This window comes from Pteronotus mesoamericanus, unplaced genomic scaffold, assembly GCF_021234165.1.
Source record: "Pteronotus mesoamericanus isolate MK-2021 breed Mesoamerican mustached bat unplaced genomic scaffold, CSHL_Meso_final contig_56, whole genome shotgun sequence".
In the NCBI taxonomy this organism is placed as follows: Eukaryota; Metazoa; Chordata; class Mammalia; order Chiroptera; family Mormoopidae; genus Pteronotus; species Pteronotus mesoamericanus.
The window spans coordinates 19763087-19787276 of NW_026555201.1; the positions used below are offsets into that span (position 1 = coordinate 19763087).

General features: G+C 36.0%; 1 protein-coding gene across 1 annotated transcript in view; it reads left to right on the forward strand.

Annotated features, from left to right (window-relative positions):
• The window catches only part of OTOGL (otogelin like), a 126024-nt gene that overhangs the window by 37995 nt on the left and 63839 nt on the right, over window positions 1–24190 (forward strand). Inside the window, 8 exon segments of the mRNA XM_054579830.1 lie at window positions 928–1052; window positions 7778–7987; window positions 9856–10021; window positions 10762–10836; window positions 13160–13212; window positions 14809–14971; window positions 19074–19181; window positions 19937–20075. Coding sequence (XP_054435805.1) covers window positions 928–1052; window positions 7778–7987; window positions 9856–10021; window positions 10762–10836; window positions 13160–13212; window positions 14809–14971; window positions 19074–19181; window positions 19937–20075 — 1039 coding nt within the window.

The following is a 24190-nucleotide window of genomic DNA, read 5'->3' on the forward strand; positions in this document are numbered from 1 at the left end:
CCATAGAGAGCCAAGATAAAGCCCACTCTATCATTTAGCCATGGTGTAGTAATTAATGCAGGTAGGGCTGGAGTTAGTCAGAGCTTCCTACAGGACACTTAATTCAACTTGATTCTCTAAGTAGTTTTGACAGTGCCTGGGATAGTGTCTAACAGGGATTGTTGCTTATTAAATATGGGCAAATGAATTAATAAACCTTGATGGTTGCTGGAGGGGGCATATTAGTGTTTGGCTATTAAACATTGTTGTGGTTTATAAGTCTAACTTCAGAAGAGTAGATATTTCTCTTCTATTTTGGTTTGCTGAGGGAATTGAGGAAATAAGCAAACTTGGATGAAGGATGCATTTTTATACCATTTTCCCTCAATTTTCATTTGGTTTGTTTGATTCATGGTGGAATGTCAGTATTTCAGGACTCATAATGGATATTGAAATATTGAACCATAATTATAGACTATTTATCCTTTGGGACATTGGTCTTTACCCTGAGAAGAGTCATGTGAGCTACGTACCGCTTTGTATTTCCATACACTCTAAAAGACATACATTAGTATTTTGGTTGTGTGATGTTTCGTTAAATCAGTGCAAACAGGATTTGCATGTTGGCTATGACACATCAGCTGAGTGAACATTGATTGTTATCTGAACTTCTGTTTTGCTTTCTTTCTACAGGGGGATAATGATGGTTTTTTTCATGAGGCTAAGATGATTATTAAGTAAAACCATGTATGTTCGCAATTTGACACTTCGCAGAGTCTTGATAACAGGAAGTTGATTCTATGTTTATTTTAAAAAATAATAGAACATTTTCAGTTCTAAAATTTTTCCTTGTAAATAAAATATAGCATTTCTTTAAAAATATTTAAAGACTTTGAACAAATGAAATGAATGGGAGAGACCAAGATGAATACTATCTTTGCTTTCTAGCTCTCCATCAGGCATGATAGAAGGTACACCACAACTTCATGCAAATGCATGGAGAGTTTCCTCCACTTGTTTTGCACCTGTTCATGTTCCTATGGTGGACCCCTGTAATATTAATCAACAAAACAGTGAGTACTTCTTTCTGCTTGTAAACTTAGGGGAAAGTTCTATGTATTACTATTATCTTATAACATTAGACAGTAATTTTAAATTTTGATATTTTTATTTTTTTCCATGTTTCCTTGCCTGTGGCTTATTTAGTTCATTAGTTTATTTTGTTGAATAGATTCCACTTACAGGTGAGATCATATGGTATTTGTCTTTCACTTACTGGTTTATTTCACTTAGCATACTATTCTCCAGTTCCATTCATGTTGTTGCAAAAGGTAGGAGTTCCTTCCTTCTTTCTTTCTTTTTTTTTAAATGCAGATTGATTTTATTTATTTATTTTTTAAATATCAAGATCCATTACAAAATATTAAAAATTTTAAATCCATTATAAAGTCTCACCAATTAAAACAACATGACACCAGCACAGAAATAATCAAGTAGATCAATGAAATAAAATGAGCATTGTAGAAACAAATGTATATATCTGTCTAACAATGTAATATATGATTAAATTGATATTTCAAATCAATGGGGAAAATATGGGCTATTCAACAAATAAAGTGCATGGACCACAATTACTTGAAAGGTAACAAATATAGAGCCCTATTTCACACATAATACAAAAAATAGTCAGGTGAGTTAAAAATCAATATGTAAAATCTAAGGAGTTTTAGGAGAAAATACAAAATAATATTTTTCTTACCCTGAAGTAACATTCTAACCCAGAAACTATAAAGTAAAACATTGACAATATGGTCATATTAAACATCTAAGACTATATAGTAATATACATATAAAAAAAGTTAAAGGACAAGTAATAGAATAGGAAAGTATTTGTAACACATCTAAAAAAGGGTTAATAGTTTTTGTTTTGTTTTAGGGCAAGAATTCTACAAACCTTTAATCAATGAATGGATAAAGAATATCAAAAAGTCATTTAAAGCTTTTTAAAAGTAATAGAAATAGGCAAGAAATATACAAAGGTTTAGTTTCAACAAATAATAAAGTAACAACACATCATTGTCACAATCAGATTAAGTATTAAAAATATTGGTAATATCAAGTATTGGCAACTGTGAAAGGAACTGGGCATTCATAGACATTTTTTCTTCATCTTCTTAAAACAGTATCTTTAGCATATCTTGCAGTGCTGGTTTGGTGGAGGTGTATTCTTTTAGCCTTTTTTTTTGTCTGGGAAACTCCTTATTTTGCCTTCCATTTTAATTGAGAGTTTTGTTGAATAGGCCTTTGCTTTTTATGACTTGGAGTATTTTTTGCCATTCCCTTCTGGCTTGTAGTGTTTCTGTTGAGAAGTCAGTTGTTAGCCATACCAGGGCTACCTGATATGTTACTATCTCTTTCTCCCTTGCTGACTTTAGGATTCTCTGTTTGTCTTTGATATTTGCTGATTTAATGATGATGTGTCTTGGAGTGGGCCTCATTGGGTTCCTCTTGAATGGGACCCTCTGTGCTTTCTGGACTTGTGTGACTTTTTCTTTCCTTAGATTAGGGAAGTTTTCTATCATTACTTTTTCAAACAGGTTCTTTATCCCTTCCTCCTCTTTTTCTCCTTCTGGTATCCCTATTATATGGATATTATTACATTTCATGTTGTCCTGTATTTCCCTAAACGCCACTTCATTCTCTTTGAGTCTTTTTTCATTTTCTTGCTCTTTCTGGGAGCTTTTTTTCTACGTTATTGTCCAGCTCGCTGATTCAATTCTCTGCTTCATCTAGCCTGCTTTTGATGCCTTCTACTGTGTTCTTCAATTCAGAAATTGTATTATTCATTTCCTCTTGTCTCTTATTGATAGTTTCCATGTCCTTTTTCATGCTGATATAAATTTCAATAAGTTCCTCATAGTTTCCGTATAGTTTTTTATAGTTCTCTCTGAGCTCACTGAACTCATTGAGCTTCCATATAACTGTTGTTTTGAACACAATATCTGGTAGTTTACTTGCCTCTATTTTGTTTATTTCTCTTTATGGGGATTCCTCCTTTCCCTTTGACTGGGGGATATCTCTTTGTCTTCCCATTATTTCTGAGACTCTTTTTTTTTTTGCTTCTGCTTCTTAAATTGATCTGTCTTGATTTCCTGACTTTGTGGTGTGAACTTCTATGGTAAGAGATTGCTGTTTTTTTCTTTCTGGATCTGCCTCCGATGATGTCAGATGTTGTCCCTCTCTGATCTTAGGCAGTCTGTTTGAGATTTCCAGGAATCTACTGTCTGTGGTTGTCTCCTTCAGCTGTTAATCTAGTCACTCTGCACTCAGCTGGCCGGCTTAGTGACACCACAGGGTGGGGCAGAGTTCCCCTTGGGGGTGGGGTTATTGGGTTCTCTCATGCTGCTGCTGCTCAGGGGCATGGTCTGCTTAAGCCAGACGACTGATGCTGTATGGGGAAGGAGTCAGCACCAGGACCCTGCTGGCTACTCTCTCTGTTCTCTCCCCAAACCCTTCTTCCCCAGTCTCTCCTCAAGAGTCCCTAGACCACTCTGATCCCCTTTAGCCAGGGATCTACTATTTGTGGCTGCCACTCTGTACTCAGCAGGGTTGAGTCCCTCCTGGGGGTGGGGCTATTGTGTCCTCTCACACTTGCCACTCAGGGAAGTAGTGTGCCTGAGCAAGATGGCTGCTGCCGCATGGGGAAGGAGTCAGCAGTGGGATCCTGCCGGCTACTCTCTCAGTTCTCTCTCCAAAGTCTCCTTCCCCAGTTCCCTCCTCAGGCCTCTTTAGGCCGCTCTGCCCCTGCCTTTGCCAAAGCCCAGGGTAAGTGGCTGCAAATAAAAATTTATGCATTGGCCCTTTAAATGGCTCTTTCTGTGTCCAGCTGCCTGTCTCTGGGAGAGAACAACCCTGCTGCTTTTCACAGCTGGCTGTTATCTGTGTACTTTTTGGGCTCTGGTGCTGTAGGCTGGAGATCCCCACTTATGGTTTAGACCCTGCTCTTCTCAAGGGGATCCAACTGGCCATTTCAATATCCTTCTGGTGCTGCTGCCTGTGGGTGCCTCGCCTGCCTTCTCCCGTTGGTACCGCACTCCTTACCAGTTAGATTGCGCTAAAGCTGATTCTTCTCTCTGTCCGAGGTTACAAGGCTCCTCCCTCACTATTGTTCAGTTGTTTGTTCCAGATGATTTCTCCACAATTTAGCTGTAATTCCAGGTTGGTCCTGGGAGGAGGTCAGTGTGACTTCCACTCCGCCATCCTGATTCTCTCGTGATGTTTTTAAGTAGGATAATATTGATGCCATTCCTTAAGTACGTTTGTTTAATATTATGTCTTTACATATGCCTCTTTATGTAATAGGTTATTTTTAAAAAGGACTCCAGAAAATGTCTATTTTATTTACTACTTTGCATTCATAAATTTATTTATTTTAGGTATTTATAAATCCCCCACTTTTTCTCAAATGTGAGATAGCATTTTGGAGAGTTCAGATTATTTAAAAGCTTAAGAAAAATATCTATTAACGCTGTTTTAGTTTTGGGATATTTGAGTTTAGTTCCATAGTATGACAGCTCATGCAGATTCTCCTGTTTATTACTATCACACTATGCGCTCCTACTCACAGAATCTATTATGGTTTCATAAATAGGGAGCTAGTGATCCAAGGAAACTTTGTGCCATCAAGCATGCAACAATTTGAGGTGGTCATGCTCCATGGTTACAATTTACAATGATAGCGAAGCTCACATGTCAAGAATATTTGGCTGTATTTTTTTGTTTGTTTGTTTTTACTAAAGCTACAGCAAACTATGAATGGCTATTTCACTGTTCAGTAAAAGAAGACATAAAAGATCTGTCCGGAAAATGTTCAACCATTGCTAATATAGTGAGAATGGTTTTTCTGACATCGATATAACCTGGTAGCCAAGGAGAGTGGATGGGTATGCACATATATGAACAATGATGACTTCACTGTACTAGTCAGTGGGGGTGGTAGATGCCATTGAGTGAGCATGTGTACTGTGTGGCTGTTGCATTAAAATGACTGAGTAAAGCAATGTCTCTGGATCAAATTTCATGTTAAGCTTAAACATTCCTCTGTAAAAACTGTTTGGATGATTTAGAAGGCCACAGCTATGGACAACTGGTGATTTGCAGCTTCATCAGGACAATGTGCCTTCTCATGCATCATGTCTTGCAGAGTTCTTTGGCGAAATGTCAATTAACCCAGGTGACTCAACACCCCTATAGCCTAGATTTGGCACCCTGTGAGTTCTGGCTTTTCCCAAAACTAAAATCACCTTTGAAAGGGAAGAGATTTCAGACCATCGGTGAGATTCAGGAAAATACGATGGGGGAGCTGATGGTGACTGGAAGAACTGTGTGTGGACCCAAGGTGCCTACTTTGAAAGGGATTGAGGCATCATTGTCCTATGTACAATGTTTCTTGTATCTTGTATCTTCTTCAATAAATGTCTCTATTTTTCATATTACATGGTTGTACATTTTTTGGACAGACCTAGTATTATTGTTATTTTTGTAAAATCACTTTGTGAAGAAAGTGTGCATTCTTAAATAGACTAAACATTTTAAAAGTTTAATTATTTTCTTTAATTATTTTAGCTAGTTTAGTGTTTTTGTGTAGTTTTTAAAAATACATTATTAATATTGGTTGAGTACTCATGAGAGGCCAGTACAATTTCTGGATCTTGTAGAGGTTATTTAGTAGGATTCTGTTGATTGTCATATGGTCCTTATTTTTAACCTATAGTTTTGATGTAGTGTAAAAACATAAGATAATGGTACTTTTAGTGCTGTCTTTTAAACTAAGCCAACTTTTCTTTTTAAAGAGGAATTTTTTAAAAGATTTTATTTATTTATTTTTAGACAGAGGGGAAGGGAGGGAGAAAGAGGGAGAGAGACATCAATGTGTGGTTGCCTGTTGCATGCCCCCTGCTGGGGACCTGGTCCGCAACTCAGACATGTTCCCTGACTGGGAATCAAACCAGCGACGCTTCGGTTTACAGGCTGGTGCTCAATCCACTGAGCTACATCAGCCAGGGCCCAACTTCTAAATTTGAAGAAGATTGTTAATCTTTTTGGTCATTTTTCCTATCTACAATAATAAGACTAGACTGAAGTCAATTGGTCTCTATGGTTGAATACTTACCTCACTCTTGTTTAACAACACTTTCCCCCTTTTTGTGTTTAACTTTGTATTAATAAAGCTACTCCTTCTCCTTCAATTAGTTTTGTTCAGCTTATTTCTAATTTTATCAATTCCCTTCTTGACATTGCAGCAACTTTATTTTTAATTTTTTTAATAACATGTAAAAGTTAGAGTAGAACACAATTGATAAATTCAGTTTTTCTTTTCTCTAATTGCCTCCTTTATTACATACCATTTGTGATATATACTTGTGTCATTTTTATCCTTATATCTCATTTCTTCTCTGTTATATATTTTAGATATTATCCTTCTTCACCTTTGCCATGAACTTTTAAAAAAAATTTCAAATAGGTAAATTCAGAATAATCTCCAAAGAAAGGAAAAGAAATAGATAAAAGTCAATAATTCTGATGTGGATTCTGAAGGATATTTTTCCATAAAAATCTTGTTGAGTCACCCTTTTATTTAATGTCAGCAGGAATATTTTTTAGTCTGCAAATCCTTCCAGCACACAACAGAAGTCCCATTGATGATTGCTTTGTTTTGGAGCTCCTGGGGATTGGGAATATGCATGTTAACACTATGCTGTTAGAGTCTAAGTCATTTGTTTTCACATACACAGGCATAACAGTACAAAAATACAAAACTAAGATAATTACCATGTGTTTCCTTACCAATAATAAATATATTTAAAATACTCCACCAATTAAGTTTAGCATAATTCATTAATTTGAAAACATTCCGATTCCTGACAGCTCATCTGGTCTCTCAAAGACAATGACAACTCAATGATTGATTAATTTTAGCTTGAGGAAGTCAATGCAACCTAGGTCCACTGCATCAAGGAACTGCATAGCTCTTTTTCAGAAAGGTGGGAGCTTCCAGATTGTTTGGTCAAACTTAGTTACTCCCATAAAAATTATATCTGATCAGTCACTCTCAAGGGGAACATCAACAAATTTTAAGAAGAAATTACACCCCAGCCAAAAGCCTGGTAGTTGTATCTCATGGCCTTTAGCATATGTTCTAATCCCTAATTTCTATTCATTAGTTATTTACGTATTCATAGATTCTTTTATCACTGTGCATTGTGCCTTGTGCAGACATTAGTGCAATGACTTTGTGGCATATGCTACATTACCATTCACCTCAGAGACTCTATTGGAATAAGATGATTCCCAGACTTTTCTGGATAATTGTGTATTCCAAGGAGTTGACATAGTATCCACGGTATGGCGCCATTTTTATCATATATGGATGCCTGGAGATAAGCCTGCCACTACTCATCAATTCTTCATAGTAGAATTGGGGTGATTTCATAAGGTGATTCTCAGGCAATGGGATGACTGAGATTATCAACCTTTTTTTTACTCATTCTGGTAAAAGTTATTTTTTTTGTTAAAATATTATTGAATATAGATTAAGTGCTGTCTTCAATATTACCAAAAGTAAAACAAACTAACAAAAAAACCCAGTGTAAGCTGAAAATATTGGTTCTTATTAAAAGTAATGTACAGTACAGTATATTTCTAGGAAAGCAAGATGCTGGCTAGTTCTGGAACTTGATCCTTAGGGTTAAGATCACAAGGAGTAAATGAGGTGCTAATGTGGTTCTTTGTCTGTTAGTTGGATACGCAGTACAATGTGATATCATCCACCAAGAGATCTTTGCTCCTTGCCACTTCTACATCAGCCCCAGGCTGTACTACCAGCTGTGCCGCCACGATGCGTGCAAGTGTGGAAGTGCCTGCCTATGCAACGCTCTTGCCCACTATGCCTACCTCTGCAGCCAGCGCGGTGTCACCATTGATTTCAGAGCTTACGTTTCATTCTGTGGTGAGTACGATGGCAATAGCACAGATAAAGACAATTAGATAACACTTTAGAGATTTTTGCATTTGTAATCACTTTCACTTTTTTAAACAGAGAGTCAATATTGCTTAAGTTATTTGAAATACTATTATAATGTACAAACAAAAACAAATGAAGTACTTTGTTTCTTAAAATTGAATATATGTTGGATAAGATCAATAACTTTTGACTTTTTTGTTATAAGCAAACTTAGAGTGTAACTGTATGGTTTGAAATTTGTAACAAATAATTTTAAAAATTTGAAAAAATTTTTACAGAAATGTCACATGTTAATATGAAAAAGCATTATGTGTTATAGTCACACAATTGATTTGCAGATAAATAGGCAAGTTATGCAACAGTCAAGTATTATTTCAGTTTCTTGGGGCTCTAGTCTTCATGGTTATGGTGTCTGCCATTCTTGTTCATGGTAGATTGTTTCCTTTTCTATTTGTTCTATATATTTTTTATGAGCTAATCTTTATTCGGGCCCTGTCTCCTGTTATTAGAATCCTTTGTGACCTGGATTTTAAGAGCATCACTTTCTCCACTCCTCCACCCTGCAGTCTGCTTCACAGAGCTTTTTCCTGTCACTCTAGAGGTCTTCTTGGCCAATTTTGATGTTACTTTCCTAGCTTGGGCTTTCTAAGAGTGACAATGTAAATACAAAAGTAATGTCAATTCACATAACAAATGTGTAGCATGTATATTTGGGGTTTTGATTTTTCAGAGGATACTTTAATTTATTATTTAGTCCCAACAGAATTACAGAGGTTTTCATAGCATCTTCCTGTACTAAGAGCAGATTTCTAGTCCAGGTGTTGGCAAACTACATCCTTTGGCTTCCTGTGTTTTTGTAAATAAAGTTTATTGCCCATTTGTTTACATATTGTCCATGGCTGCTTTTGGGCTACAAGGGCAGAGCTGTGTAGTTGTGACAGAGACTGTATGTCCTGCAAAGCTAAACTATTTATCATTTGGTCCTTTATGGAAGTTTGCTGACCTCTGTTGTAGTCCATCTTTGCAACATGGACTACAGGGTGGAGCTTGTTGAGGGTCTGAGAAAAATGTCTCCCAGTTCCTTGCCTCATAAAGGACTAAGTTTCATTTTCTGTTCCCACACGAGTTAAATCCAATAGATCGATCTTTCTCTCCTGTATTCAGATTTCTGGATATTACTTCTCTCTTTGCTTTTGGTATTGGGGGATGTTACTTATCTGCCACCCCCCATTTTTTTCCTCACAAGATCAATTATACATTTAACATAATTTCAATTAGGTTTTATCCAGCATCTTCTGGGTGTTTGCCTTTATAAGGTTATTTTAATTTGTCTGCTCTGATCAGTTCAGTTTGGCCTAGAGAGAAATTGGAAGGGTTTAGAAAAAAGTACAAGCATGATTAAGAATGCAAAAAATAAGAGCTATGAATATGAATCAATAAAATCAATTCCTTTCTTATTTGTAGAATACCAAAAGTTTCTTAAGTAATACTTAAATATGTCATAAAGAAGATGATGTTAGCATAACAGTCAATAGATTTGAAATGTGAGGACAGGAAGTTTATTTAGACATATAAAATACCTTAAATAGTTTTAAAAGCTATAGTGCAGGCTATTAAAAAATATTATGGAATATCTCACTTAAAAATATTTCAAAATAGAAATTTTATTTTTCCATTATACTTCTATCAAGGTAAAGATTGTTAATTAATTAATTTATTTCTGTTATAGGATTCTGTAATGTTCTGCTATCTTTTTTTCCCATGATTTATATCTGTCGCAGACATGTAATTCAGCACAAAATGCGTCCCTCCCCTGTGGCAATCTTTCTCAGCTGCTGCTCCTTTGTCCCCAGGGGTGGTGTGCCAGAAAGGCATGCTGTACCACCACTGCTCCTCCTTTTGTCGCCGCTCCTGCACGGCTCTCTCTGCCCCCGAGCAGTGTACTGATGAATGTGCTGAAGGCTGCAACTGTCCTGAAGGCAAATACTATGAAGAAACACTTCACTTTTGTGTGCCCATGTAAGTCACAGAAACAGGTTGACAGCAGCCAGTTTTTTAATCTCTTGTTTTCTCTTACAGAGTAACTGGGCTTTCATGCTTGTTTCTTTTCTCACTTTCTTAATCTAACTGACTCAGTACCACTTATGGGAAAAAAAATAATTTTCTTCGTGAACAGTCACTTTTTGCATAAAGTAAGTGTGCGTGAATGCAAAGATCTGCTTCCCAGATAGCTGCAGAAAGAGCTAAGGAATCTGATGGTTAACCCAGGAGTATATTTCTACTTGTTTTTACTATATCAAAATTAATAGCAAAGTTTGTGTTTCACTGCCATGTGGCAAATTATAGTAACAGCATTGCAATGCCTGTCCACACTCAGAAATCCCTCAATTCTCACACGAGATAACTACTTTTGTCTTAATATACTGTCTCAGTTATGTTTTCTCTGAGGTGCATTTAGGAACTTTTTTTGTGACTAACACAGTGCAGTCTGTGTTGGGACTAAAACAATACAGATTTGTTTTTTGGGTTTTTTTTTAGTTTAGAAAACAAAATTTGAAGCTACCCAAGACTTTGCATTTAAATGGTTTCTGCCATTTGTATGACAAAGTTGTACGTAGTCTCAAGAATCGTGTCATTTTTAAAGTGTGCCTTAAAGTACCAAAGCAGAACATGAAGTCTACTTGAATTTTAGTGTTTTCTGAAATCTACATGCATATAACCTATTTTATTAATTTAACCTTTTTCTTTTTTTCTTATAGATTTCACTGCCGGTGTCATTATAGGGGCAGCATTTATCAACCTGGAGAGCTTATCCCAACACCTTCAGGCTTATGGTAGATTTCAATGATGGTGATTGTACTTAATGAAGAACATATACTGATATAATTCCTTAATCGAAACTGTAAATTGAAATGACTACTATAATTTAAAACTACAGAGAACTCTAACAAAACTTTTAAAACCGTATCTATATCTCTATCTGTTATCTATTATCTATCTATCTATCTATCTATCTATCTATCTATCTATCTATCTATGTATCTACCATCTATCATCTATCTATCTAACATTGCAGTCCAGAAGCCTAGGTCTTGGACTCATAATTGCAGAAAAGAGTGGAATTGAAGTGTTATGCAGGGAAATGGGAGCCCTTTGATCAGTTTGGCTTTTTAGATGGAATTTAGGAGTAAGGTGGGTGTTCAAATACTGCAAGTTACTAAGGGGTTTTAGTTTTGTCATTTATCCATTGGCTTCAAGAAAAGCAACTCCAAAATAGATTTAACCATGTCACATACTGGAGTCAGTGCACCGTCTTTCTAGGAACATGAATCCTGGTGAGATAACACATCACTAGGATAACACCCATTTGGGTTGTAACTCATCTGTTAAAAATGCAGACACACTCATGCAGCAGTCCGCATCAATCTGCACTCAACTCCTGACATTCCTCTTTTAGTTCCCCTGTAGGTGCCAACAGATGACAATAGATAGTAGGTAATAGTAAAAATAAGGATAATAATAATGATACCACACCATTACTATGCCCCTTCTCTAGTCTGGCACCATTCTAAGTCTTTTATATCTATTATTAAAACACTCATAACTGTAAACCTAGAAGGTAAGTACTGTTATAGTCCCAGTTTACTGGTAATAAAATGAGGCACAGGCAGTCAAGCAAGTTGGTAACAAAGGCAAGTTTCAAGCTCAGGAAATGTGGCTCTGCAGGGATTTTTCTTTTGCCTACTTTGCTCAGCATCTTATTTCATATCCTCAGCAATATACAACTTATGCTCAATTTACCTTGATTGTTATCTCCATCTCCTTTGCTTCCACCCCCTAATCAAGATACAAAGGCAACAAACTTTCAGATCTTTCTCAAGTAGTTGGTACTACTAGCCACAGTTTCCCAAGCCAGAAATCTGGCGGTCATTTTTTGACTCCTCCCTCCTATTCAACACCCCTAGCCAATAAACCCCCAGTGACTGAGGATCTTACTTTTTGCAAGTAGTTGAAGTCTGCTGCTTCTCCATTGCCACAGCCATAACCATGTCTCTTCCTGTCTCTTCCCTGGACTTCCTGTCTCTACCTGGTCTTCTTGCCTCTAGTCATGTTCCCTTCCATTTTGTCTAGGTGTTGAAAATTTAACATAATTGAATTTATTTTAGTAAATTGGCAAAAATAAAAAAAATAAAAAAAGAAGGAATCCTTCTCAGTGAGAAAAAAATCCCATTAGTGTAGTGATCTCATTTGCCATTTCTGTAAGACATGTTCCAGAATAAGTATGATATGGAAAACCTGGTTCTGTAATCTGAGGTCTATCTGTCTCAGTTTTTCTCTGCCATTCGCGATGTGAGCACAGCACACCTCTGATGTCATCCTAATGTTAGACAACATATAAGCATTTTTTAAAATGTAATATGGTCTTTATATATTAGATTCTTCATCTGAGTTCAAACAAAGAACACATGATCTGGTCCAAAGCTGGAATGAAAAAAAAATGTTTATGTTGGAGTTATTGAGAATCAATGGGTTGTTCCCTCCCATGATAACTTCTTAAAGGAGCTTCAGGATTAAATTTGTCTGTATATGCTTTTTGTCTTATGCCCTGATTTGATAACGTAAGTTTCAAGGAAGATGTGGCTTCATTGTATGTTCAGGGTTGTGCCAGAATGATTTTTCTGGAAATCAAACCAACCATATCACTTGTCTGGTTCAGGTCAATAGTTCACCCCAGAGACAATGCCTTAATGCCTGAATAGCAGCTGGCCTTTGCCTCTTTGCTATCTGCATCTCCTGTCACTTCCTGCATACCTGGTTACACAGAATCCTGCTCTACCCCTGCATGGCTTTGTATTACCTTTTCACTGAGTATTAGAGACTTCTGTTTGAGCAAAGACTATGAATTTTGGTCTTTGTATTTTGATCGTAGGTATCCCCCATGCCTATCTCAGTGCCCCATATATAAAAGTATTTGATGAAAATGTGCTGAACTAAAATAGCTCTCTTCAAATTGGACCTAAGCCAATAACTTATGTATGAAAAAAATTCTATGAGAAAAATAACATTTGTATATATATTCAATAAATTTTTATACATTATATTGTTTTTGAAATGCATAAAAATAGTTTTGTATTTATATTTGTTTACTTTTACTAGCCAATGTTCAAATGGGACTGTGAAATGTGATGAGCCAGCACCGCCCTCTACTGGTAAGATCTAGACAAGTATTTTCCTTAAGGAGAATGTAGCTCTAGTACTGCTCCCACTTTTCTGGCAGAAGTGTTTCATCTATCACAGCCCTCCTTGCCTATGTGTATGAATATAGCCTTGGGAATGCTTCTCAACATGGTGCTTCAGCGCTTCCTAACTTCTTTCACTTTGGAAATTATAATATTTATGGGGCAGTCTGGGTTGAACATATAAGGCTCCTTGGGGGCAGAGGTCATCAATCCAGGGATGCTACCTAGATTCTGTCTACCAGGTGCCACAAAAGCTTTACAAATATGTATCTTGGCACCAGTTGTAACGCACTTGTGAGACAGAAGTTGTGACATTATGGTAAACCAGCACTTCTCAGACATTAATATGCCCACAATTATCTGGGGATCTTGTTAAATTGCTGATTCTGATTCAGCAGGTCAGGAGTGATGCCCGAGATTCTACATTTCTGTCAAAGGTCAAGGTTATGCCATTGCCACTGGAGCCTGGGCTACATTAGAGTAGCAAGGCTCTAGAACTAGCAACCACCACTTAAAAAATGGCATGTAAAATGGCATCTACTGCCATCTTTCCTTATAAATGCCATTTACATTTGTGTATCATTCCTAAAGATCCTATGTATTAGAGGATGCTATATTATTTATTTTCACTATACAAATACACTTAAATTTATAGTCACTGTAGAGAAAATTCTAGGCAAGTTAATAATACTACCTTCATTGACTTTAATGGACAGAAAGAGCGTAGGCTGTTAACAGTAATTGTGAGCGATTGCTTTGTTGTTTATTTACACAGTCATGTATATATTATTATAAATTAGCATTGGATTCTATGCTCTGGAATTACTTTATAAGGATTTAGGCTCTCTAGGGCTTCTTTTAAGATATGTTCATGGGCCACACACATATTCGGTAACTTCTGGGCCATCCCTGCCGTTCCCCATTGGCATTAAGGTGGCTCAGAGTTAAAGTAGGGGAAGTCCCAGTGGCCAGATTTCTTACAGAAGAATCCACAAGATTTGATCCTTTTGCCCCTAAATAAGGTATTTTGTTTAATCCCTCTGAGCCCAAAAGCTTTCTGGAGGAACTTGTAGTTCTTATCCTACCTAAAATTATGTCCACTTCAGTACTTCCACAGTATAGTGAGGACAGATGTCAATATTGTCTCAGAGGTGTGAAGCAAGATCTAAAATTATCATGTGTTTATTGTATACACAGAGATTTGTAAAGTTGAAACAATAATTGTTCTTCAAAAGTTGTGGATATATGTTTGGATTAATCAAAATACCCTGTTTCTTGACCTCAGAAAATTATACACTAGTTGTTTAGTTATCACGTTATGGAAGGAAGCTAAGGTTTTCAGACTCAAAATAGGTTTTGGAAATTTAGGTATTTAAAGAGAATCTGGTTAGAGAATATTTGTAAGCTCATCAACCAAACATCACAGAGTAAGAGAATGATCTAATAATAACTGATAAAATAGTCTATGGTGACTTGTATTTTGATACAAATGCACTTCATTATGATTATCTATCTATGGTATGAATACAAACGTAAGCATATTTTGTCTGTGTCTTGTCCCTGAAGTTCATGCCTGCCCCGAGGGAAAAGTGTATTTTGACTGCAGGTTACCTGACCCTGAATTACCAGCTGGTGGTGTAAATTGTGAGATTACATGTGCAAACCTGGCCATGAACTTCACTTGTGCCCCATCCTCGCCCTGCATAAGCGGTTGTGTTTGTGCTCCAGGGTAAGACTCTTTTTCTTGATAATACAAAACATTCGGGATTTAATAGGCAACGCAGCACTTAAAACATTATTTACAGAACTTGCCCTGGCTGGTGTGGCTCAGTGGATTGAGCGCTGGCCTGCGAACAGAAGGTTGTGGGTTTGACTCCTGGTCAGGGCACATGCCTGGGTTGTGGGGCAGGCCCCCAGCTGGAAACAAGCAAGAGAAAACCAGTTGTTATTTCTCTCACACATTGATGTTTCATTTCCTTCTCTTTCTCCCTCCCTTCCCCTCTCTCTATAAATAAATAAATAAATAAATAAAATATTTTAAAAAAAGAAAAAATAAAACATAATTTACAGAACTAGCTAAAATTGTTATTCTGGTTGATGGTGTTAATTAGTTGGTAACTAGAAAACTATTGTAATCATTGTTTTATGTTCATGTAACATCACATGTTATATGCAAGATATTATGTATTACATGTTAATATAACATGAATAAATAATGTCACATATATTAGGAGTGCAATATTATTAAAGTGATAGAGTATGTGCAATATTATTCAGGTACTATACAATGGAAGTATTATTAAAGTAATATAATGAATTAATGAGAGAACTCATTTTAGGATGGATTCAACATTTACTTCCAGATTCAACTGCAATTTTGGGAAAGTGATAGTGAACCACTTTTTATTCACTACATGTTAGTGCATATCTTTTGTATATTCTGTTGTGCTGCTACTATTGATATTAAGTTATAATGGTGATACTAACTGCTTTATCTAATGGATGTTACAGAAAATGGTGTGTTGAGGCAGTGTAGGGTCATGGGTAACAGCAGGAGCTCTGGCTCAGACACACCAGAATTCAAATCCCAGCTCTGCTGATGTTAGCCGAGTGATTTTTCTGCAAGTTTTTTTAAGGTCTCAGTTAGGCATTGTGAAATGTGTGTGTGTGTGTGTGTGTGTGTGTGTGTGTTCACTCAATAACTATGAGCCACTATTTTGTGGCAGCATAATCTACTTTTAACTTCATAAATTGTGTTTCGTAGCAGGAATGCGTAATACCCATGAAAGCAAATGCAGAATCCGGGGGCTATTAGCCTTCTTGTAGGCACACTTACAATGTGGCCTCACTGGCTCCCCTCCCTTCTGATGATGAATAGAGGCAGTGCTCAGAAGGAGGGCCGCGAAGGCAAGTAGGTCACCCATTCTTCTTCCATGAGCATATTCACACAAAGGGATTCCTGGGTTTAGTTCATATAAACCATGAGCAAAGAAGAAAGAGGTTTTGTGGTCTGTTTCCCAGGAGAGTCACATTTGCCTAAATGGTCCCCATTTAGAATAGGTTGAAGAGCCAAGGAACTTGGGACTGTACCAATCTTTTTAGAAAGGAGGGGCACAGGCAGAAGTTAAAAGAACAAGCCCATGCATGGGAAAATAAAGGCAGGTGGAAATCAGGCCATAGAACAGATAAGAAGGAAGACATTTTAGTAAAAAGGACAAGGAAAGTAAAACCTTTGTAATGATAAAATGATTAAAACCTGCATCATTGATTATTTATTTGATTTTATTATGACTATTATAGATGTGTGGCTGATTAGATAAATGTACATCCTAATTTCGTTTCATATGTTTGTGATTGATGCTATTATTTCGAAAATATCTATTTGCTGTCACATTTGACTTTCAGTTCAACAATGATTTATTTACTGATAAAATCTCATTACAAAAATTTAAAGGAATGTATTTTAAAAATACAGTTGAAATTGCCTAAGAGGACTCTGATTGATTTGGAAACACTTTTGTTATTTAGAACTTTCTGTTATAAAGTTGGTTATGGTAGTACAATTTGGATTGTCTTCCATGTGACTTTAGTTAGCTTATTTAGGAAAATAAGCCTGTAACTCGTTTTCTTGAGGCTTCTGATAGTGCCAATGATTCACTGACTATGAGAGGACTATATACCTTAGTTTAGAAGGTATTAAACTTCTGTGGATTAAAGAAATGCAAAGTGATATAGTGGAAAGAGTCATATAGACTTGGGTCCTCCTTTTTATTAACTGAAGTATGTTGGAGCAAGTTACTTAACCACTGGAGTCTCAACTTCCTCCTTTTAAAATGGGTGCGATAATATCTACTTCATGTCTGCAACACACCGGTCATATGGTAAATCTGCCCAGGTCTGCTTAAAGCAGATAACTTACAAGTGATTTTTGGCTTTCTTCTTTCTTCCAGTTTTGGTTAGTTTTAAAAAAACTCATCAGTCATCAGCATAGCCATTTGAAGCCACTACTTTGGCTGGGTATGTAGGGACTGTGGTTCATTTAGGTGAGCCATCCTTCTTCTAAACAACTGGACAGCCAATGTTTGTGAAGCATCTAATTGTGGAAAATTGTGTTACACTACATGGATGGTGGATACAAAAGTACCCATACAACAATGGAATCTACCTTATGAGGTTGTCACTAGGGTTAGATGAGTTAGTGATGTATTTAAAATGGTTAAAATGGTGGATGGGCCATAATAAGCACTGAAAAAAATAATAGTTTTTATTGTTGCTTTTGTGATCTCTCTTAGGTACCTAATGAAGTACTTGCCATTCATTGTTATGAATCCTCCAATAAACATTTGTACAAATCACTGTGTATAAAAAGTGTGAGACCTAAAGGATTGCACTAAAATGACTGTGCAAAATGGAGTCTTAAGTGATGAGAAGAGGCCTTTCAGGCAGAACAGGGGAGGAGAAGGGTTTTCTAGGCAGAGGAGAGATGCAATGTCCATGGAAAGTGGCTTGAAGTTTGGAGGGTAGAAGTGAGAAATTATGGACTTTAGGGCATTGTTGTCTGAAAGAAATCTAAATGAGATAATGCGTTGTTTATATGGATAGATTCATTTATTTGCCTTTACTCAATAGTTAAGTGTCTGCTATATACTAGATATTATTGGAACACAGCCTTTCATGGTCTTTCCAAGTGGAGATATAAGTCAAGTGACAGCATATCCATGGAATAAGAAATGATAGCACTATGTTAGATGAGCTATGAGAAGGAGAGCAGAACTCTAAAAGAATATGATTATTCCTATTTGAGAGAAGTGGCAAGGATCCAGGATTTCCTATGTTAATTTTGATAGCATTGAATTATAACATTTTAAAACAAATTTAGAAAATACTTTATGTATTTTGTCTATTTTTAGTAGCTATTTTGTGTTTTTTAGTAGCTATTTATTTTGAATTATTTTACTATTATTTTACCTAAATATATTTAAAATTTTATTGTACTTTCAAATTTATTATTAATATCTTATTATTTATAAAAGCAATATTGAAAAATATTTTAATATTAGAAAATATATGTATATATTTATATTAAGGGTATTGAAATATATGTATTTGTTTACTCTTAATAACAAAATGTTTTGATAACACGTCAAAATTAATTCTTCCTTAAGACTATTTTGTTTTAATTTTTATAGTCATAGTGATAGTAAGTACTTTTTCATGGGGTACTATTTTAAGAAGGCAATAACACTTTAAATAAAACCAACATTCAAAACCTGGTATGTTAGTAATACAAATGTGAAACACTTGATATAAAGTGTTTTCTTTTTTTAATTCAAAACACACCTGGACTAAATTCTTATGATTTTTAACTTTAAGCACTCACAGAAGGTAGCTTTTGATTCCTCTCTCTGTCCCGTAACAAAAAATGTGACTCATCTCATAATTCGCCATTTTATCAAAAAATTGTTATACCTACACTCTTCTCTTAAGTAGTAAATATTGATGAAAGGGGCCCCCACTACCTCTTTGTTTTTTTTTTTTTCAGAATAGCTCACTTTATGAAGGAATTTAGGCTTCTGTCTCCCTTTTCTTGTAGTAAGTGATAAGAAATGGTTAAAATTATCACATCCAACTTTTTGCCTGGCATTTACTTACTACTGTGATATGGAAAAGGTACTATATGGAAAAAGGCAGGGGACAAAGACCAGATTTAACCCTTCAACAGGCCAAGTGACAGATATAATGAATATAGATGGTTCTGAATGTCAAGATTATTAAATTTTTAAAAAAGATGAAATTAGTGCTTTACATTGCATTCATTCTTCTTTTGGAAGACTGGCAGAGCACAAAGGAAAATGCTATATTCCTGAAAGCTGTCCTTGTATCTGGAAAGACTGGGAGTACCTCTCGGGAGAAGTGATTGCTACTCCATGTTATACCTGGTAATGCAATTCATTTATTTCACAAACAAATGTCCTAGGCACCTGCATTAGTTTCAATCATCTTGTATTTACTTAATGGGACTGACTTCAGCAAAAAACAAATCAAGCCTGAGTAGATAAGATTTTATTTATTTATTTATTTATTTATTTATTTGAGTAAATAAGATTTTAAAGGCATTCAGGCATTGATAGAGAGCTACTATCTATAGGGAGATCATACTATTATTTTTATGCACATTTGTTTAACCCATAATAAAAATGTGAAATAATGACAACTTGAAAAATTAATAAGAAAAAATATCTTCAGTTTATAAGAAAGTGATAAATACTCCATAGAGAAAGTCACACTTAGTGGAAGGTTTTCTGTTTGGAAATAAGCCAAAAGGATACCATAAAATAAAATTAAATATAATTATAATTTTAAAAATATGGATAAAGATTCTATTCTCATGAACAAAATCACACCTAATGTATTTAAATAAGCTCAGGTATCGAAGACGGAGTTGTGGTCTTTTGATTCGCAGCATGCCCATGTTCAATTTTTCTTTCGCCATCTTTTTTTAATGTGACCCAGGCACAATTTCTAGGCTTTGTTGTGGTGTCTGATAATTTAAATAAATAAAATGGTAAATACATGCCTAGTTTCTTAACAAATTGGCAGTGCTCTTGAATGCAAACCTTCCAATTTTATATCACTTGAAAAACTAGTTAGAGCTATGTTTCTTACACTGGTAACTTGTGTTATTTTCTGATAGTGTTTGTCGACGAGGAATGTTCAATTGCACATACTATCCATGCCCAGCTGTGTGCACGATATATGGGGACCGGCATTATCATTCTTTTGATGGACTGGAATATGACTATATTGGTGATTGCCAGGTGTTTTTGATAAAGGTATGTCACAATTACTTATACTTTTATTTGTAATTATGTATATACAATGGGATAGCAAATCCATATGTCATTAACACAACCTATAAAAGTTAAGCAATTTTAATCTAATTTCCTTGATTCATTATAAGGTTTTATTATTTATAAGTGATGAGCCAGTTCTGAAACTTTCTGTGCTTTTTCTCATTTGTAAAATGAGGATGAAGAATGGACCTGTTTCCAGGGCTAGTTCTTAGGATTAACTGAGATAAATATAGGCAAAACTATCAAATAGTGCTTGACATATAGTTACTATACTTTAAACATTAACTGTTTTATTTTTATTGACTTAGTTTACCAAATATAAATATAAGGCATTAAATCAGGTATTGGGCTATGTATTGTTTATAGCTGTAGCAATCAACAGGCATTATTCTCAATTTTGTACTGATATTTTGATATGTTTTGGTAAACGCCAGGCTTTTTGTATCTTATAAAATCCTTCAAATTTTCCATATGTTTAATGCATTTGGATTTTCTATGTACCTAAATTTTATTTAGATGTCACTGATCTGAGAATTACATTTCTAAATAAAAATGTAAGCTTAGAGCCCTGGCTGGTGTGCCTCAGTGGACTGAGCGCCAGCCTGCGAACCAAAGGCTTGCTGGTATGATTCCCAGTCAGGGCACATGCCTGGGTTGTGGGCCAGGTCTCCAGTAGGGGGTGTGCAAGAGGCAACCACACATTGATGTTTCTCTCCCTCTCTTTCTCCCTCCCTTCCCCTCTCTCTAAAAATAAATAAATAAAATCTTTAAAAAACAAAGAGAAATGAAAGCTTAGGAAAGAAATTTCACAAAAATAAACAAAGTCTGATAGATTAACACCTCCTAAAACATTTCAATAGCACTTTAAAATAGGTTTTCTAGTAATTATTTTTTACTTTTGTATTATTTTATTTTAATTTTTTATTGTTTATTCTATCATAGTTGTCCCAATTTCTTTTTTTCCTTTTGCCCTTCTTTACCCTGCCCACCCCTCTCGCCCACAGTCAATCCCCTTTCCATTGTCCATGTCCATGAGTCATTCATACATATTCTTTGACTAGGCCCTTCCCCTGCCTTCCACCATTTCCCCACTCCATCCTCCCCTCCTACAGTTATCAATCTGTTCCATGTTTCCATGTCTCTGGTTCTATTTTTCTCATTAGCTTACTTTGTTCATTAGATTTCAGTTATAAGTGAGGTCATATAGTACTTATCTTTCACCTACTGGCTTATTTCACTTAGCATAATAGTCTCCAGTTCCATCCATGCTGTTGCAGAAGGTAGGAGTTCCTTCTTTCTTTCTGCTGCCTAGTATTCTATTGCGTAAATGTACCAGCTTTTTAACCCATTCTTCTACTGATGGGCACTTGGGCTGCTTCTAACACAAAGCTATTGTAAACTGTGCTGCTATGAACATAGGGGTGTATAAGTTGTTTTGAAGAGGTGTTTCAGGATTCTTGGCGTATATTCACAGCAGCAGAATCACTGGGTCATAAGGCAGTTCCATTTTTAATTTTTTGAGGAAATTCCATACTGTTTTCCACAGTGGCTATACCAGCCTGCATTCCTATCAACAGTGCAGTAAGGTTCTCTTTTCTGCACAACCTCTCCAGCACTTATTGTTTGTTGATTATGATAGACATTCTGAAAGGTGTGAGGTGATATCTCATTGTGATTTTAATTTGCAACTCTCTGATGGCTAGTGGTGTTGAGCATTTTTTTCATATGCTTATGTGCCCTCTGTATGTCCTTTCTGGAGAAATGTCTATTTAGGTCCTTTGCCCATTTTTTTTATTGGATTGTTTGTCTTCCTGGTGTTGAGTCATATGAGTTCTTTACATATTTTGGAGATTAAATCCTTGTCTGATGTATCATTGGCAAATATGTTCTCTGATACAGTTGGTTCCCTTTTCATTTTGATGATGGTTTTTCTTTAGCCATGAAGAAACTTTTTAATTTGATTTAGTCCCATTTGTTTATTTTTTCCTTTATTTCTCTTGCTCTAGGAGATATAGCAGCAAAAATATTGCTGTGTGGGATATCTGAAATTTTACTGCCTATGTTTTCCACTAGGACTTTTATGAAATCATGACTTATATTTAAGTCCTTTATCCATTTCAAATTTATTCTGGTGTATGGTGTAAGTTGTGGTTTAGTTTCTTTTTTTTTTTTTTTGCATGTACCACCAGTCCAGTTCTCCCAACACCATTTACTGAAGAGACAGATTTTACTCCATTGTATGCTCATGCCCCCTTTGTCGAATATTAATTGACCACAAAGACATGGGTTTATTTCTGGGCTCTCTATTTTTATTCCATTAATTTTTGTGTCTGTTCTTATGCCAGTACCAGACTGTTTTGATTGCAGTAGACTTGTAGTACAGTTTGATAGCAAGTATTGTGATCCCTCCAGCTTTGTTCTTCTTTCTCAGAATTGCTTAGGCTATTTGGGGTCTTTTTTGGTTCCATATAAATTTTTGGAATATTTGTTCTAGATCTGTGAAATACGCCATTGGTATTTTAATAAGAATTGTGTTGAATCTATAGATTGCTTTGGATAGTATGGACATTTTAATGATATTATTTCTTCCAATCAATGACCACAGCCTATGCTTCCATTAATTTGTATTTTCCACAATTTCTTTCTTCAGCGTTCTATAGTTTTCTGAGTACAGATCTTTTACATCCTTGGTTAAATTTATTCCTAGGTACTTTATTTTTCTTGTTGCTATAGTAAGTGGGACTTTTTTTCTTAGCTTCTCTTTCTGATACTTCATTGGTGGTGTACAAGAATGCTGTCAATGACTGAACATCGACTTTGTATTTTGTTACTTTGCAGAATTCACTTATTAGGTGGAGTAGTTCCTTGGTGGAGACTCTAGGGTTTTCTAGAAACACTATCATGTTATCTGTGAATAACGACAGCTTTACTTTCTCCTTTCCCATTTGGATGCCTTTTATTTCTTTTTCTGGTCTAATCTCTGTGGCTAGGACTTCCAGTCCTATGTTGAATAAAAGTGGAGAAAGCAGGCACTCTTATCTTGGTCCTAGTCTCAAGGGAAACACTTTCAGTTTTTGCCCATTGAGTATGATGTTGTCAGTAGGTTTCTTGTATATGGCCTTTATTATATTGAAGTATGCTCCCTCTATTCCCACCTGCTCAGTGTTTTTTAATCATAAATGGGTTCTGGATTTTGTCAAATGCTTTTTCAGCATCTATTGATATGATCATGTGATTTTTGTCTTTCATTTTGTTTATGTGATATTGTGTTGCAGCCTCCCTTAGGCTGGGAAGGTCCACTCAAGACTCAGGTAGACGGAAGAAGATGCATGGAGCTGTGGGGATGCTTGACATGCCTTTATTTGGGAGAGTCATAGAGGCCACAAGGCCATGTCTATATCTATATTGGCACCCCACCTTGGGAGTCACGCAGGCCATAAACCCTTGTCTATGTTGGCACCCCGAGTCACTCCTTCTCTCTCTCTCTCTCTCTCTCTCTCTGTCTGTCTGTCTCTCTCTCTCTGTAAGAAGTTCCTACCTCCTTAAGTACAAGCCCAAACAAAGCAGGCTTCAGGCCAAAATATGATGTAACCTAGCATGAGTTGAGGCATGCGAGCCTACTCAAGGCTAAGGTGCAGTTTATCGCACCCAGACTCAAAGCCATGAGACCCAGGCTCAAGGCTGTGGGAACACTGCTTCATCAGACTCCTTCGAGATTGTGAGAAGGTGCTCCCCCTAGTTACCCAAGCAACTGGATGAGGAAGCTAGACTGCCTCCATTTACTCTGCAGATGTATTACATTTATTGATTTACAAATGTTATGCCATCCTTGCATCCCTGGGATTAATCCCACTTGATGTGGTGTATGACATGTTTAATGCATTGCTAGATCCAGATTGCCAATACTTTGTTGAGGATTTTAGCATCTTTGTTCATCAGAGATATTGACCTGTAATTTTCTTTCTTTGTTGTGTTTTTCTTGGTTTTGGAATTAGGATAATACCTCATAAAAAGACCTCATAAAAAGAGTTTGAGAATCTTCCTTTTTCTTGAATTTTTTTGAATAGTTTAAGAAGGATAGGTGTTACTTTTAA